Below are 17,432 nucleotides of genomic sequence, written 5' to 3'. Positions count from 1 at the left end.
ATACCGGGGCCTCTGGAATATATGTTAGCCAATGAGAAGCATGTTGTTCTTTTTTGTGGGTCTGGGAGCAGGGATTTTGCGGTCTTTTGTCAGCAAGAGATGAAGAGAGAAGACACGAATGGAAAGAGTTGGTAGACCGGTGGACAGAGTGGACTTGGAGTGAGGGTCCGATGGTCAGTGACGCTTGGAGGAGGTTGTTGGGGGTCGAATGGACGATTCTGTGAGCTCCAACGTGCACTGTACACTGTTTCCTTAAAATGGGCCCTTTTTCATTTTCTTTTCTAACCCTATGGTCAGATTAAGATTTATAAAGTTCAATTGTTTAATTGCATATGGTGTACTCTCTTGATATTTTGCGGTTTGGATTTGTAACCATGGCAACACATCACACAGCATCCACACAAACGAGTTTTCTCAGTTTGGCTAGGCCAGAGTTTGTCTTACCCTAGACAAACATATGCTGGCTGAACCTCAGGGTCACACAGGGAAGGAGAATGCCACTGTTATTATTTATTTATTTAGCAATACAACATGGAATAGGCCCTTTTGGCCCTGAAAACCACGTCACCCCAGCAACCCCTGACAAACCCAATTAACCCTAACCTAGTCACAGGACAATTTACAATGACTCATTAACCTACCCGGTATGTCTTTGGGCTGTGGGAGGAAACCAGAGCACCTGGGGAAAAGCTATGCATTCAACGGGGAGGATGTACAGACTCCTTACAGGCGGTGCCGGAAATGAACTCTGAACATCCCACATCGTAATAACATTGTGCTAACTGCTCTGCTACTGTGACTACCACGTCGTCCTTTAGTTAGAGTTCAAGGAGGTAGAAATCAAGCTGGTAGAAATCACTGGATAACTTCCAATGTCACATGAATTTAGTGAGTAAAAATAGATGGGTATGACAGGTCTTTGTGCAAGTAGAGATATGGTGCAGGAGGGAGGCTTTTAGTTTCCTGAGACTTTGGCAAGAAAAACGTATTCAAAAAAGACAGGTTGCACCTGAGCAATATCATGTTTCAAAGTTCAACGTAAATTTATTATTAAGGTGCATGTAAGTCCTCATATACTACCCTGAGATTCATTTTCTTGCAGGCATTCACAGTAAATACAAGGAAATACAATAGAATATATGAAAAGTCACATACACCAGAGATGGACATACAACAGTGTGCAAAAGACAACAAGCTGCAAATACAAAAAAGAAAAAAAAAATAAGCAATAAATATTGTGAGCATAAGTTGAGTCCCCTATCCTCTGGTTCTAGACTCTCCCACTATTGGAAACATCATCTCCATGTCCACTCTTAGGGCACCATGGTAGTCTACTGGTTAGTGCAACATTATTACAGTTTGGGGTATCGGAGTTTGGAGTTCAATTTTGACATCCTCCCCATGGAACACGTGGGTTTTTTCTGTGTGCTCTGGTTTCCTCCCAAAGTCCAAAGACATACCGGTTAGTAGGATAATTGGTCATTGTAAGTTGTCCCACAATTAGGTTAGGTTTCAGTTGGGGGCTGGGTGGTGCAGCTTGCTGTGCTGGAAGGGCCAATTTTGCCTTGTATCTCAATAAATAAATTCCCTAACAGGAGATCTAGTGTTGCACTTCCTCTAGTTGGGACTTATATGTATTGATTAAGGAAACTTTCCTGAACATATTTGACTAACTTTTCCCCATCCAGCCCTTTTACAGCATGGGAGTCCCAGACTGCGTGTGGAAAGTTAAAATCACCTACTATTACAATCTTCTGTTTCTTGCAACATTCTACAAAGGTGCTCCTCTAAACCCTGTGCACTGTTGGGTGGTCTTTAATATTATCCCATTAATGTATTAATGTGGTCATACCCTTTTTATTACTCTGTTGTACCCATAAACCCTCACTAGACAAGCTCTCCAGCCTGTCCGGACTGATCACTGCCATGATATTTTTCCTGACTAGTAAGGTACTACTCCCCCTTTAATCCACCCCCCCCCCGCTCTATCATGTCTAAAACAGTGGAACCCTAGAACACTGAGCTGTAGTCCTGACCCTCCTGCAGCCAAGTCTCACTAATGGCTACAGTGTTATAATTCCACTCCTGATCCATGCTCTTAGCACACCTGCTTTTCCTGCAATACTCCTTGTATTGAACTATTCGCAGCTCAGAACATTATTTATTTAGAGATACAGCACAGAAGTAGGCTTTTTGAGCCCTTCAAGTTACAACGCCCAGCAACACCCAACAAACCCCCATTTAACCCTAATATAATCACGGGACAATTTGTAATGACCAATTAACCTACGAACCGGTACATTTTTGGACCGTGGGAGGAAACCAGAGCACCCGGAGAAAACTCATGCATTCCACAGGGAACTTGCGCAGACTCCTTAGCGAGGGATTGAACACTAAAACCAATGTCCTATCATACTCATCCTTTTGCGTGCAGGCTTAACAATATCTTTCTACACAACCACACCATTATCTGTTCTAGCGCTTTGACTTCCATCCCCCTGCAACTCTAGCTTAAACATCCTCCCCACTGCCCCCTGTCCAGCAATAGCAAACCTTCCTGCTAGGATATCAGTCCTCCTCCAGTTCCAGTGCAAACTGTCCATTCTGTACAGGTCCCATCTTCCCTAGAGAAGAGCTGAATAATCCAACAATCCGAAGTCCTCCTTCCCGCAGCAACTCCTTAGCTGAATGATCTTCCTATTTCTGGTCTCACTAGCACGTGGCATGGGTAGGCACCCTGAGATCACAACCCTGGAGGTCCTGTCCTTTAACTTAGCACTTTACTCCCTGAACTCACTTTGCAGGACCTTGTCACCCATCCTACCCAAATTCATTGGTACCAGCATGGACCATGACCTCTGGCTGCTCACCCTCCCACTTAGGAATGGTTAGAAAAGTCTTATCAACTAAACCTTAACAAATTACTACAGTGCAATTTGCAGAGGCACACACTAAAATAATGATGCACCGGTGAAAGACATTGATGCGGAACTTTCCTGCAGCAAGTCATGCTTAAATCTTATCCATACTCAGATCTTAGATATTTCTACAATAGCTAACCAATGTCACATTCATTAATTGACTGCTTTAAATTTGATCTATGATCAGAGTGTGGCTGAGATTGAGGCAGTTTGGGGATCCAAGAGGTAGTAGTGGAAGAGTCTCAGTACTTTAGCTTGTCTAATAGGCCTGAGATACTTGTTCTCTGTGCATGCAAGAGTGGAGGCTGCAGGAAAGATGAGCAAACTACCATGCCTCCATGTTTCAAGGAGCCAATCATAATGGGGGAGGGTTGGGGTTGGGAAGAAGAAACCTAGGGGTAGTATAGTCAGGTAATAGACACAATTCACTATCTCAAGGGTCGAGAGTCCCAGAGGCTGTGTTGTTGCCTGGGGTCCATGTTTGGGGCATCTCATCTGTCCTACAGAGGAACTTGGAGTAGGAAGACATAGATCCACTTGTCATACGTAGTCCAACATAGCTAGAACAAGGAAGTAAGTTCTGCTGAGGGAACTTGAGCTTATAGAGTCTAAATTAAACCAAAAAGGTGATAGTCTCTGAATTGCTACTTGAGCCATGTGCAAGTTGGCACAGGATCGATAAGATCAGAGAGTTAAATGCATGGATCAAAGAATGGTGTGGGAGAAATGGGTTTGAATTTGTAAGGCATTGGCAGCATTATTGTGGAAGGGAAGAGCTGTACTAATGGTACAGGCTCCACCTGAACTATGTTGGGACTAAGTTCCTGGTGAACCACATGACTAGGTCACTGGTTGGGACTTTAAAATATATAGTAGGGGTAGTGGTTTCAACAGATTGGATAAATGTGGCTAAAGTACAAGTGAAAGAAAGCACAGGGGAGATTGTTGAAGTCTCTAGAATAAAAAAAAACAAAGTTTAGAAAGAGATAAGAATTTAATTTCAGGAAATATGAAGACAATTTTGAGAAGAGTGGCAGCGAATATAGGACTGAAGATGTTATATTTGAATGTAAACACTATACAAAACAAGGTAGATTGGCTTATAGTGCAGTTAGAAGCTGGAAGGTATGACATTTGGGTGTCACCGAGTTGTGGCTGAAAGAAGATCACAGCTGGGAACTAAATATTCCATGTTACACATCCTATTGAAAAGACAGGCAGGTTGGGTGGTGTTCATAAAAAAAAATGAAATCAAATCCTTAGCAAGAAGATCAAAAGATGTAGAATCCTTGTGGGTAGAATTAAAAAAAACTGCAAGGGTAAAATATTCTTGAGGAGTTATATGCAAGGTTCTGATTAGTAGCCAGGATGTTACAACAGGAAATAGTAAAAAAAAGGCAATATTACAGTCTTGGCATAAACTTTATTTTTGCAGTCAAATTCCCTAGCAATAAGTGATCGCATTCTGAAAATTTCTTGATTACTTGCAGTATCCACATGCTAGCCTTTTGAAAATCATGCATCAAGACACTAACATTTATCTGTATCTTGCATCCCTGCAGCCTCTCACTATATATATATATTTGGCAGAATGGGCAATTTCACATTTCCTACATTATATTCCATTTAGAAAGAAACGCAGAAACATAGAAAACCTACCGCACAATGCAGGCCCTTCGGCCCACAATGCTGTGCCAAACATATACTTCTAACTACCTATATCACTGTAGACCTTTATACCCTCTAGACAACTTGCACAGAGTTTTTACAGCACAGAAACAGGCCCTTTGGTTCAATTCAAGGTACCCTCCTGAACGAATCCGATTAGCCTGCAATGACCCCAAATCCCTCTGTACCTTTCCTATTCATGATCTATGCCCTCTCGTTTTAGATTCCCCTGTCCTGGGGTGAAAACATCCACCTTATACACCTCATAATTTTACAAACCTCTGCAAAGCCAGCCTCAGCCTCCTTCTCTCCAGAGAAACAAGCCCAGCAATTCAGCCTCTCCTTATAACCCATGCCCTCCAGACCCAACAACAAGATATATAAATTTAAATGGTCGAGACCCCATTACCGTTGCAGCTCGATCTGGGCTCAAGACATAGCATCGTGATAATCAGATTAGATATATTACGGACTTGCAGACTCAGTGGCGAATTCAGTAAATTCAGACAATGAACATCGGAGTTATAGAGCAGTACAACAGGGACACAGGCTCTTCAGCCCATCTAGCCAATGCCAGCTGTCCCAACTTCCTACATTCTACCTATATCCGTCTGTGCTCCAACCCTCCGCTTACATATCCAAGTGCTTCTTAAATGGTACGATTGTACCTGACATTTCCTATAGCGGGTTATTCCGCGTTCTCACCCCGCTCTGCGTGAAATGTTGCCTTTCCGGTCCCCTTTAAATCTTTCCCCTCTCACAAATGTCCAGATGTTTAGGCAGCAGATACAAAGATCAAAAAAACAGCCAATATTTTGAGTCAATAATATTTAACATAATTGCCATTTAGTTTAGATTTCCAGTTTATTTTCCTTTTAGATTTTCATTTCGGATTATTGCGCCTCTAACGTTACCCATATCAAGCTCTGTTCGTTGGCTATTTTTCCGATTTACTCTCAGTCCGAACACAAGATCTTGACCCGAAATGTCAGCCACCCCTTTGCCTCCACAGATGCTGCTTGACCCGTCGAGATGTTACGTGAATTTGTTTTTGCTCCACAATTCCAGCACCTTTTTTTTCCTGCCACTGTTTTTATTTTGTTTTCGGATCACAGAATAAACTCCTTTGTAATGGCAAGAGAAAACATCGTTGCCACACTGTTTTGTCCGACAATTATTTGAACACATTACAGGGATCCAGCAGGAATTACAGCAATGAACTCAATATCATAAATCTTGACTGATATCACGTTTTACTGTTCAATATCTATTGCAGGAACCTCATCATTGCTCTTCGATTTGGGAATTGCATGTTTTAACTTCTCACCTGGTTAGCTTGCTGATTGCAGAACTTTTGGTCATGTAGCATTCAACAGCGAATCACTCGTCATACAGGGGCTAACGTGAGAGGGATCGTCGGAATCAGATTCACACTCAAAAAGATAAACTATGACTCTGAACCCAATTAAAGTCTTTCTCAAGCTTCACAATTATTTAATGCACTCGAAATCGAGAAGCTGGTCCAAGTTGCACCTGCATGAATGAACTCTTGCACCGTGGGCGTTTGCAACAAGTGAGTTCCCACGTCACCTGGAGCTGTCAGCTCTGCCCATCAAGCGAGGAGGTGCGCACGCGCGCCATGTGACCGTAGTTGAAGATTCAATGAATGGAGCGCCCTTTCTGTCGGAGTCATCCGGCGTCGGTGCTCGTGCTCGTGCGCGTGCTGGCCTCCGGCCACAAGCCATGCACGTGCCGACAACCAGCGGGCGCGCACTTCATCGGCCGCTGGCGACGAGATCGTGGCGGCTGCTACTTTCTCGGCTCTTATCCCTGCGAGCGGGGATGGAGACAGAAAGCTCGCGTCCCTCCCAACTCTTCTGAGAGAAGGTACAGTGAAAGAGGAAAATGCGCACTGAATAACAACTTGCAGAGTCGGGTGTTTTAAAGAATGAAAACTGAGTTAGATAATCTAAAACAAACATTTGCGCTTTGCTGCAAACGCTGTTATTCAAAACGAGAAATGTTTTTTTTCACACGCGTATACTTATATCTCGCGCCCCTGCAGAATGTATCGCTTGTTTTATTTTAAGTGATTTGTTAAGCGTCTCCATCTGTTTACAAAATATGTGAATTATTTTATGTAATTTTGGTAGTCATATCCTCCACGTTGTCCTTCTCTTCGATTCGGATTAAGGTTTTATCTGATTCCAATCTTTAATGAAACAGCTGCTTTCGTTTCACTTTCTGACCTTTCAATCGCTCGTGTGATCACTGGCGGATGAAGCAAGATTGGTTTTCATTTTTAAAATCTCTTTCAGGGTACTGAGCTGTGATTTGAAAGATTGGTTCGCGACGATTCCAAACCAGAATTGTTATAACGTCTAACGGGAAGATTATAGTCGGGGGGGATAAACGATTCATTGTCTTGAGTTAACAAATGGTCTGGGGATCAAAGGTAAAAGGACGGCATGTCGTATTCCAAAGATGAAGCTGACGGGTTTCCCATGTACAGTCTGCAGACACAGGTGAGCGCAACCAAAAATGTCTTGGCTTTTTAGAAGTGGGCAGAAAGGGGTCTGAAATTGCTGTTCTCCGGTTTCATTTGAGCAGGACGACGCCACGGTTTATAATAGATCGGATATTCCTTGCAATCCGGAGGCTGACGTGAATAATTCTCCTCTTCGGAAAAACGGTGCACCCATTGCCTACACCGAGACGCTCAAAAGTAATTCGTCGACCCGCTTTTACCGACCATACTTGACCAAGACTAGCGTGCAGGGAGATGTGTACAACTTCTTAGAAAGACCCAGCGGTTGGAAATGCTTTTTATATCATTTCTCTGTGTAAGTATTAATTGTGAGACTGTACATTTGAAACAGATCACATCACTACGCGGCGCATGACATACCTGTGCTAGGAATTCGTTTAATTTATGGGAAACTAAAACAAATGGAAAAAAGTTCGATGTAAGTTTTTGGTGTAAATAAATCCCCTTCGAAAATAAATGTCTGGATCCAGTCGGGAAGTTTTTTTTCCCCTTAAAGACTAGAATTTCGGGTTCTGGATCCCTTCTCTTGTTCCCACCCCCTCCCCGTTATGATCTGTTATCCCTCCCAACAAACACTTTCTCAAGGACATACATGCCCTGTAAGAGAATAAAGTCCGTTAAGTGTGTTTGCAACATTTAGTGAAATTGAATTTTACATAATTTTATAACTGTATATATATAGCACTAAATAATCTGTTAAGTTTGTAAGTGTTTTCTTGTCCAAAGTTTTAAATTGATATTTTGTTTCACTTGATATGTATACTGGAAATTCCATCCTTTTTTTGAAGTTCATTTCTGAATTAACTTATGAAGAACAATATTGCATTTTTCCAATGCTTATTGAAGATTTCTATCCAAAAACATCTCACACGGTAATTCTTAGGCCATATATAGTGTTAAGGTGCCTAAGACTTTTGCATAGTACTGTAGTCTGTATGAATTTTCAGTTGCATAATCCAGTTAATATAATTTTTCATAATCTATATATAATTGATCTAAAATGTGACAACTATCTCTTTTCAAAATGAACAGAAGTTGGTGGGTAAAGCACATAGCCACATATTATTGTAAAATTTGTAGTCCTGCGGTAGGAGAAGGCCCCAGTGATCCACTGGCAGGAAATTCATCTAGCAACAATGACTTCGAGACTGAGCAGATGAAGCATGGTTCTTATCATTTAGTTATCTACTGGAAAGGCATGGATATAATTAAAAAAATGGAAAGGTGGTATAATATGTAGAGAAATAGGGTTTCCAGTGTTTAATTTTAGAAAAAGTTTAAATGCAATGTTGTGCTGGTACACACACAATGGTCAACAAATGGGCTGTTTTGGCTAATTGTTTGAACAGCATTTCATCAAACTTCTTAGCAATTATCATTACTCCTTCTGCATATCAGTGCATGTAAGATGAGCAGCATTAACAGGAATACTCACTTTTTTAAAAAAAATGATCTGACAGGGCAACTATGCACCTAATAGCAAATTTAACAGGTAACAGTGGGGTAGCGGTGGAGGAGATGTGCAGTAGTAGTATCTGGCAATCTCAGTGCAACAGGATATCAATAGCAAATTTAACAGGTAACAGTGGGGTAGGGGTGGAGGAGATGTGCAGCAGTAGTATCTGGCAATCTCAGTGCAACAGGATATCAATAAAATCCAAAAAGATTTTATAATGATAATACCATTACTGAAATAAATAGTTTCATTTGATTAGCTGCCACTTTATTTTTAATGATTCTAAAATGATCACACCAGTTCTAATATACTGAAGAAAGAGTTTTATGATCATCCTTATTTATGCTCATTGCTAGTCCCTTCTTTAAATTTGAGCCCTTAACTTGCTTTTGGAAAATTTCAAAGCACTTGCCTTTTTTTGCTGGCAGGCTTTCTACAAATTTTTTTTCAGGAACTGAAGGAAAACAACACATTAGTGAAGTTAGCAACTCTTTTGTCATAAGTAGGATGGGTATTCAAAAATCCATATCTGAAATAGTTACTGGAAATGTGGTGATCTGATTAATATAATGATTTATTTTGAATCTAAGCAATATATTTAAATCAGCATTTTAAGTGCAGCATTGTGTGTTTTGCCCAGGTGTCATAGCCATACAGTATAGGGTGATGCTGCCGATGGAATCGGTCTGGAGGAAAATAATGATCCTATTTTAGAAAACATCACAAAGTTAGCTAAACAACTGTAATCTATACTTAAGGAAACATGGAGAGGGACAGTAAATTTTAAAGCTAAAAAAAGTAGCAATTTATCGTAGATCTAGGAATCATTAGACAGAAAAAAACTATAAACAAACTCAGCGAAGAGGCTATTTTATCAAATAAATGTCACTATTGCTTTTTAAAAAAAGGAAATGGAGTAAAAGTATGCAGAAACAAGCCCTTTGGCCCGATTGCTCCATGCCAAACATGATGTCTGTCTGAGCTAGTCCCATTTGCACATGTTTAACTCCTGTCCCTCTACATCTTCCCTATCTATGTGCCTATCCAAATATTTTTCAAATTTTGTAATTTACCCTGTCAACCACTTCTTCTGACCACCCTCCAGTTGAAGGTGCCCCTCAAGTTCCTGTTGAATCTCCCCCTCCCTCCCCCCCTCCCCTGACCTTAAACCTTTGCTCTCTCAGTTTCCCAACCCTGGGAATATACTATACATCACCCTATCTATGCCCTTCATAATTCTATCAACCTCTGTAAGATCACAATCCTTTCTCCTATGCTCCAATGAATAGCCATGGCCTGTTCAATGTCTCCTCTGTTAATTTATTGTTGAAAAGCTGAAGAGTTTTATCCAAGCATTGTTTTCGCAGGGGATATTATGGCACTGGTTGTTTTTGAGATAGAGATTTTGGAACCATTGAGAAAACAGAGCTGATAGACGTGAACAACAAGATATGGAATGGGAATATGGGAATATAGCATTATTAGACAATGTGTAGATTTTGTTCCAGAAGTGTAACTTCAATTGAGTGCAAGTAATTTAACAAAGTGAATAACTTCAAATGATCTTCCATCACAACTGATCACTTCCCCTTTTATTGCTGTTATTTTCACAATTGATGTAATATTCATCAATTCAATACTCAATCAATTCTTCCAGTTTTTAAAACTTTGTTTAATCCTCTTCAAGCCAGAGACATCCTTTCTTGGATAACTTGATAAACTTCAGACAATATCTCATGTATTCTCAGCAAAGCCATGTAGAACTGTATCAGGGCTTTCTTATTTTTATATTTGCAACCTCTGCAATAAACATAAAGTGTCGGGAAATGTAGAGGAGGCTTGACCCAAAGCAAAGCAGTGATGAATGGTAACTTTAATAACAGACTACAAAATAACGAGCCACGAGGGGCCACAGAACCAGAGAGAACAAAACTAAACACAGGCAACTCGGTAAACTTTAGTCCAAGAGAGTGAAAACTAGGAGCAACTGGTTGAGACCAGCTGATTTGATGAGTGAATAAGGACTATAGAGGAGAAATGGGGTTAAATAGGCTGCAGGCGATGAGTATGCAATAAACTGCAGGTGAATCTTATTAGCTGGGTGGAGGCTGAAAGTTGGCTGCATGTGCAGGCTGGGAGGTGTCAGTGGATGCAGGCCTGAAACTATCTACTTCCTGCCCCCTCACATGGCCAGCCCCAACACTCCAGGATGATCCCGATAGGTCCAGTGGAACTCATCAACGAGTGATGGGTCCAAGATGTAGCTGGATAGCACCCAATATCACTCCTCTGGCCCAAACCCTTCCCAGCTGACCAGGCACACTCTGTCCATGCTGATATGAATCCATCAACCAGTGAACTCTGTCCACTAGTTGACCTTCCACCATCCTAGTTCTGGACATGCAGGCTCTGGTGAGTTGAGTGATCCATAGTCAACAGGATTGAGGTAGGGCATGTGAAAGGTAGGCATGATTCTGAGGGACAGAAGAAGCTGGAGATGGTAAGTGACTGGATTGATGAGATGGTTGATCTTGAAGGGACCAATGCTTGCAGAAGTAATTGCACAGTGGCAAATCTCAGGTGGGCAGCCAGACACATTCTCCAGGCCTGAATAGTCTGGTTGGGCTCTGACTGTGGTTGCCCTGGTGGCTGTAGGCATGGATGGCAGATAGCATGGCCCTCCATGTCCTTCTCCATGCATTCTGGCAACAGCAAACCAAGGCCCTGGTGGACCGGACTTCCACAGTGGGTTCTTAGGCGGCAATCATTTGGGGTTGGTAGCCATAAAGGACTTAAGAGGATGAAATACCTGTGGCGGAGGCAGTGTGTAGATTGTGGAACAGCTCAGCCCAGAGCAGATACTTCTATGTGGAAGAGTTAGAGGCAGCAAAGCATTGTAAAAACTTCTTTGCCGTTTGGTCTGTGGATTATCGCCAGAGGACAAGCTCACTGACGTGCGGAGGAGGAGCAGAAGGCTCGCCAGAAGTGGGTGATGAATTGAGAGCCCCGGTCTGACACAATGTCCTGGAAGGAGCCATGGGGCTGAACTAAATGTTGCAGAAGCTGGTCCACCATCTCAGCAGCAGATGACAATGAGGTGGGCCATCTTGGAGAACCGGTCCACCACTGTCATGGTCACTGAAGGTGGTAAGATCCATGGAGATGTGAGACCCTGGGCACTGAGGGTCTGTTAAGGGCTGCAGAAGCCCAGAGGGCCACTAGTTGGCAGTATTGTACTGTGACACTGAGGGCAGGCAGTGATGAACTGACGTACACCTGTGATCATGGTGGGCCACCAGAATCGGTGCCACAGAGTGTGTCATGTGCCTGGATGGCAGAGAGAGGGCCCACTGGAGTGCATTAGAACATGAGACAACATGTGATTGTCAGGCATTTCAGCTGGAGCAGGCTCATACTGTAGGACCTAGTGGATCTGGTTCCCAAGGGCCCGGACAATCGGGGCAAGAATGTGAGAGGATGAGCTGAGGGTCTGTTTCTGCTTCAGCTGGGTTGAACTGTCATGATAGGGCAACCACTTTAGTGTTCTTGGAACTGGGTTGGTAGGAAACTAAGTTGAATTGTTTGAAGAAGAGGGCACAGTGATCCTGATATGGATAGAGGTGGCAGGTCTGTTGTATGGACATGAGGTTCTGGTGGTCAGTCCAAATCAGGAAGGACTCAGTGTTTCTCATCAGCCAATGTCTCCATTTCTCAAAGGTCCAATTAATAACAAGCAGCTTCCTGTCTCCTACTCCATAACAATGCTGTGTGGCTTTGAGTTTGAGTGAAAAGGCCCAAGGGTGTTATTGGGAGAGAATGGCCCCGTGTCTGTGTCAGATGCATCCAACTCTACCACAAAAGGTCTGGAGGAGTTTGGATGACAGAGAATGGGAATGGTGGTGAAGCATCACTTGAGCTTCTCAAAAGCATGGTCCATGACAGCAGACCAGGTTATCCGCTAGGTAGGTGTTTTGGTGAGGAATGTGGGAGGAGAGGCGATTTGGCTGTAGTTTCTGATGAAACGGCAGTAGAAGTTTGAGAAATCCAAGAAGCGCTGTAGCTGTTTGAGAGTGAATGATCGGGGCCATTCAATGATGGCATACATTTTCATTGGGACCATGTTATGCCTGGGGATATAAGTGTATTATCCAGGAAGGAGATGATTGGGGTGTGGAACCAGCATTTTTCTAACTTGGAGTACAGTTGGTTTTTGAGGAGATGAAGGTCTAAACAGACATAATCTTGATTTTTTTTTTGGAGAAGATGATTTCATCGAGATAGATGAACAAGTATGTATGTAAATGTCTCAGAGGATCTCATGAATGATGATTTGGAGAATGACTGGACCATTGGAAAGTCCAAAAGGCATTACCAAGTATTTGTAGTGGCCAGTGAGTGCTAAGAATACCATCTTCTACTCAACCCCTTGCTGAATTTGGATCAGGTGTATGCATTCTGTAGATCCAGTTTGCTGAAGATCTGGCCCCCATGGACTGGTCCCCATGGACAATCAAGGGGAGAGAGTAGCAGTTCTTAATGGAGATGATCTAGAGTGTCGATCCATAGGCCTCTTTTCAATACGAAAAGCCAGAGTGGTGAGGCTTTGGGTATCTTTTTGGTTTCAGCCGCCTTTTGTTGTGAAGGACCTAAAATCCATGGTGTAATCCAGCATAGAGTGTGGGCCTTGGCGTAGGCAAAGTATCAGATCTGCTGCCTCCCTTCCAATTCCTAGATGGCTGAAAACCCCGTGCATCTTGGTGATGAAATCCTCATATTTGTTGCAAATGGTGGCTTTTTATCCTAGTTCGCGGTGGCCCAGTTCAGAGCTCACCCAATCAAGAGAGCTGAGAGATGTCCCGGAACATAAAATACAGAGAGAGCTGGAGCTCAGAGTGCAAGATGCACTGGGATAGGAAGTTGCAGCAGTGGGTTGGAGATCTGTTGAAGCATTTGGGCTTGGGAATCCAGGGTTTGGAGGGAGGAGTTTGACTAGTGTAGAGTTGCTGCACGAGGCAACTGGTGACGGATGGTCAATGGCTTCCTGCTGCTTCTGGATCATGTGCTTGTGTCTGCCGAAGACTTCCTTTAGGTAAGCACATTCTGCTGGGTCAATTGTTGGTTCACACATCCTAAAATGTAGAGGAGGCTTTACCCAAAAGTGGAGATGAAACAGTGGTGAAATATAACTTTAATAATAGGCTGCAAAATAACAAGCCACAAAGGGCCACTGAAACAAGAGAGAACAGAAACTTAACACAGCAGGCAACAAGGTAAACTTTAGGCTGGGGGAATGAAAGGTAGGAGCAACTTTTTGAGGCGGCTGGTTTGATGAGTGAACGAAGGACGATCAACCTGAGAAAAATACCTTGTTGTTTTCTGTCTGTTAACCAATTCTTATATGACCTTTCTAATCTTGTGTCACAAGCACTGACATCCCAAGTATTGCATCCACTGGCTTTCCTTATCTGTGTAGTAGTTCCAGATTCCAGATATATACTATTTGCTTTTGTTGTCCCATGGAATTTAGATGCCACTGCCAAGACAGTAATTATTGCCTGTGACTTATTGCTCTTTGAGTAACTGGTGGTGTGCTCTCTACTTGAAATGATGTAGTTTTTTTTTTGAAGGTACTCCCAAAGTTTGCGAGGTAAGGAGTTCTGTTATTTTGACTTGGTGAGAAAGAACAAAAGGCAATTATGGTTTCAATGACTTGAAGGGAAATGGGATATTGTTTCTAAGTGACTTCTTTTGCTTTCCAAATAGTAGTGGTATTGTTCAACTCTTGGTAAATTGCTGCAGAGCATGTTGTAGAAAGAACACACTTTAGATGTGAGGAGAGTGGAATGTTCAGAATGGAAGTTGGTGTGCCAGTAAGTGGATTGCTTTTTTTTTTCAAATTTCCTGAATACTGTTGGAGTAGGGCTTAGCTGGGCAAACAAGGTATTCTGCATTCCTATAGTCTGCCTTCTGAATAGAGAATTGCCTTTGGGAAGAGAGGAAGTGTGTCACTTGCCCCAGAACATAGAGCCTATTGCCTGTTCTTGTTGCCGTGTCTTGAGGCTGGTCCAGTTACATTTCTGACTATTTGTGTGGCTGGAATGAAGCTTGCCTTCTGTCACTGCATGCTTAAGGTTAAACATTCTTATATTTAGCCATGGAAGGCACAAAGTGCGTAGCCATCAGCAAATGTACATTTTAACCTTGTATACAAATGATAATCATATAAAATGAACATTCAGGGTGCACTTCTATAAAGATTGTCCAGTATTTATTTTTTTAATAATTGGAAATGCAATCACCACATGTTGATCCAAGTTATCCATAAATGGTTAACATTTTGGGAATGTAGGTATAACTAAGCTTCTTACAAAGGCATTTCATTATTTTTAAGCTTTAATAATGTCTTGCAGAGTCATATGCATCATCTTTTGAGTGGACAGGACAGGTAGTAGACTGTTCCTTTGGTTTCCATAGTAAACTTTGTGTTGTACATCTTGATTTGCCACGTGCAATTGACTGCTAACTTCTGATACTGTCTGTGCAGCTTGCATGTTTTTCCTTGTATGGGTTTTCTTCCATCAGTCCCAGGTTTCTTCCATCAGCCGCAGTTTTCTTCCATATCTTGAAGATGTGCTTGTGCTAGGTTAATTGGTCCTAATATGTAGATGAGTGGTGGAATCTGGGGTGGGGGGGGGAGCAGGAGGGAGTTGATGATAAAATGGATAAATATAAACGAGTGCTCAATTGTCAGCTCTGTCTTGATGAGTCAAAGGACTGGTGTCTGTGCTGGTATGGTTCTGTTTTGCCAGAGCTGCTGCTAAGCTCCCGAAACAGCATTGAGCACAGTCCTGTCAAGTTAAATTTCATTCTTTTAAAAATATTTAATGTCTCTCTTAATAGAAAATCATTGAAAATATAGAGTTTATTGATACTGCTCACGTCCCCCTGGAATGAATAAAAAGTATTTGATTACCTTTAGTTTGTGGTTCAGAATCATGTTATTTTTCTGTCATTCTTAGTGATGACAAAATACATTAAGTTCTCCCCAGATATTCCAGATTCACTGAGTTTCTAAATTGATTATTAGTTAATCCTTTGGTTATATATAGATAAATACAGTCAATATTGATCAGAATCAGGTTTATTTTTCAGATTCAGTTTATTGTCATTTAGAAACCACAAATGCAATGCAGTTAAGAAATGAGACAACGTTCCCCCAGAATGATATCACAAAAGCATAAGACAAAACAGACTATACCACAAAATCCACGTAATGTTTGGCAATCCCCAGTCCAGAGTCCGGAGAGGCTGCTGCGTATTAATATTGTGCTACCATCTAGCACGTTCCCCGGAAAGGAGCTCCAAATCCACCAGACAAAATCAAGACCAAAAACTAAAGCTACAAGACCTGCACAAAACCACATAATTACAACAGTGCAAACAATAGCATAATTGATTTAAAAAAAAACAGACTATGGGCACAGTAAAAATAGACCAAGATGTTAAAGGACTGTAATTTCAAAAGAAATCACCACAGTTTCCACAAGTCCCCAGGGTCCCGACAGACTCGCCATCCCACGCTGGCGGCAGAAGGGAATACCCCTGCTATGGACTTCCAAGGCGCCACCCGACTCAGCCTCGCAGACGCAGCACACAATGGAAGCTCCGTCGAAACCAGCCCCGCAGACACAGCACACACTGAAAACAACCCGAGTCCATCGAACCTCCGAGCCGACAACCATCCCCTCCAGCACAGCTTCTCCGAGCACCATCCTCTGCCAAGCGTATTAAGACGGCCCCGCCAACGGCCAGGGGCAACACGACCCCGAGGACTGGGGGCCTGTTCTTCCCAGCAGAGTCCTGGACCTCACAACAGCAGCAGCAACGACGAAGGTCTTCCTGGAATTTCCCTGTTTCTCCATGCTTCCACGTCTGTTTTCAATCGATTATGATTGCACATGGCACCCCGCTTCACAATAACAGATAATCAGTTCTGGAGTGGCCGCTGCAAGCTGCTTCGCGCCGCCATCTTGGATGTGCCCTGCTGTTTTACTGGCGTGTTTGGAAATTTGTTTTTTTAATGGCAGCAATACATAAGCTGTATAAGAAGATGTAAATAAGTAGTGCAAAAATAGTGAGGGGGTGTTCATGGGTTCATTGTTCATTCAGAAATCTGATGGAGGGGAAGAATCTGTTTCTAAAATGTTGAGTACATATCTTTAGGCTCCTATACCTTGTCACAGGTGGTAGCAATGAAAAGAGGCATTTCCTGGGTGGTGGGAGTCTTTAATGATGGATGCTGCATTTTTTGATGCATCACCCTGTTTAAGGTATCCTCACTGGTGTGGAGGTTAGAAGCCCAAGATGGAGCTGGCCAAGTTTACAACTTTCTGCAGCTTTTTCTGATCCTGTGCAGTGGCTGCTCCATGCCAGACAGTGATGCAACCAGTTAGAATGCCCTCCACGGTACCTCTAGAAATTTGCTAGAGTCTTTGGTGACATATGAACTCTCCTCAAACTCCTAATGAAATATAGCCACTGGCTTGGTTTCTTTGTAATTGCATCAATGTGTTGGGCCCAGCATACATCTTAAGAGATGTTGACACCCAGGAACTTGAAATGGTTCATGCTTTCTATTATTGATGCTTTGATAAGGATTGGTTTATGCTCCCGCAACTTCCCCTTCCTGAAGTCAACAATCAATTCCTTGGTCTTACTGATGTTTCAAGTGTGCATATAAGGCAATAGGCTTATCTGAGAATGAATCATCACAGCTAGTTATGATGATAGATTTTGCCTTGTGGTAAGTAATGGCCTGCAGACCCTGCCAGAGCAGATA

General features: G+C 42.5%; 1 protein-coding gene across 1 annotated transcript in view; it reads left to right on the top strand.

The window, feature by feature from the left end:
* Positions 1–6,396: 6,396 nt before the first annotated feature.
* Positions 6,397–17,432, top strand: part of LOC132398577 (potassium voltage-gated channel subfamily KQT member 1-like) — a 526,812-nt gene continuing 515,776 nt past the window's right edge. The window contains exons 1-3 of the mRNA XM_059978218.1: positions 6,397–6,476; positions 6,908–7,114; positions 7,200–7,432. Of these exons, the coding sequence (XP_059834201.1) occupies positions 7,058–7,114; positions 7,200–7,432 (290 nt within the window). The 5' untranslated portion in view covers positions 6,397–6,476; positions 6,908–7,057. The remainder of the gene's footprint in view (positions 6,477–6,907; positions 7,115–7,199; positions 7,433–17,432) is intronic.

The sequence above is a fragment of the Hypanus sabinus genome, chromosome 8 (genome assembly GCF_030144855.1).
Source record: "Hypanus sabinus isolate sHypSab1 chromosome 8, sHypSab1.hap1, whole genome shotgun sequence".
Classification (NCBI taxonomy): Eukaryota; Metazoa; Chordata; class Chondrichthyes; order Myliobatiformes; family Dasyatidae; genus Hypanus; species Hypanus sabinus.
Note: the sequence above shows the minus strand (reverse complement) of the source record. Positions and strands in the feature narration are given on the sequence as shown.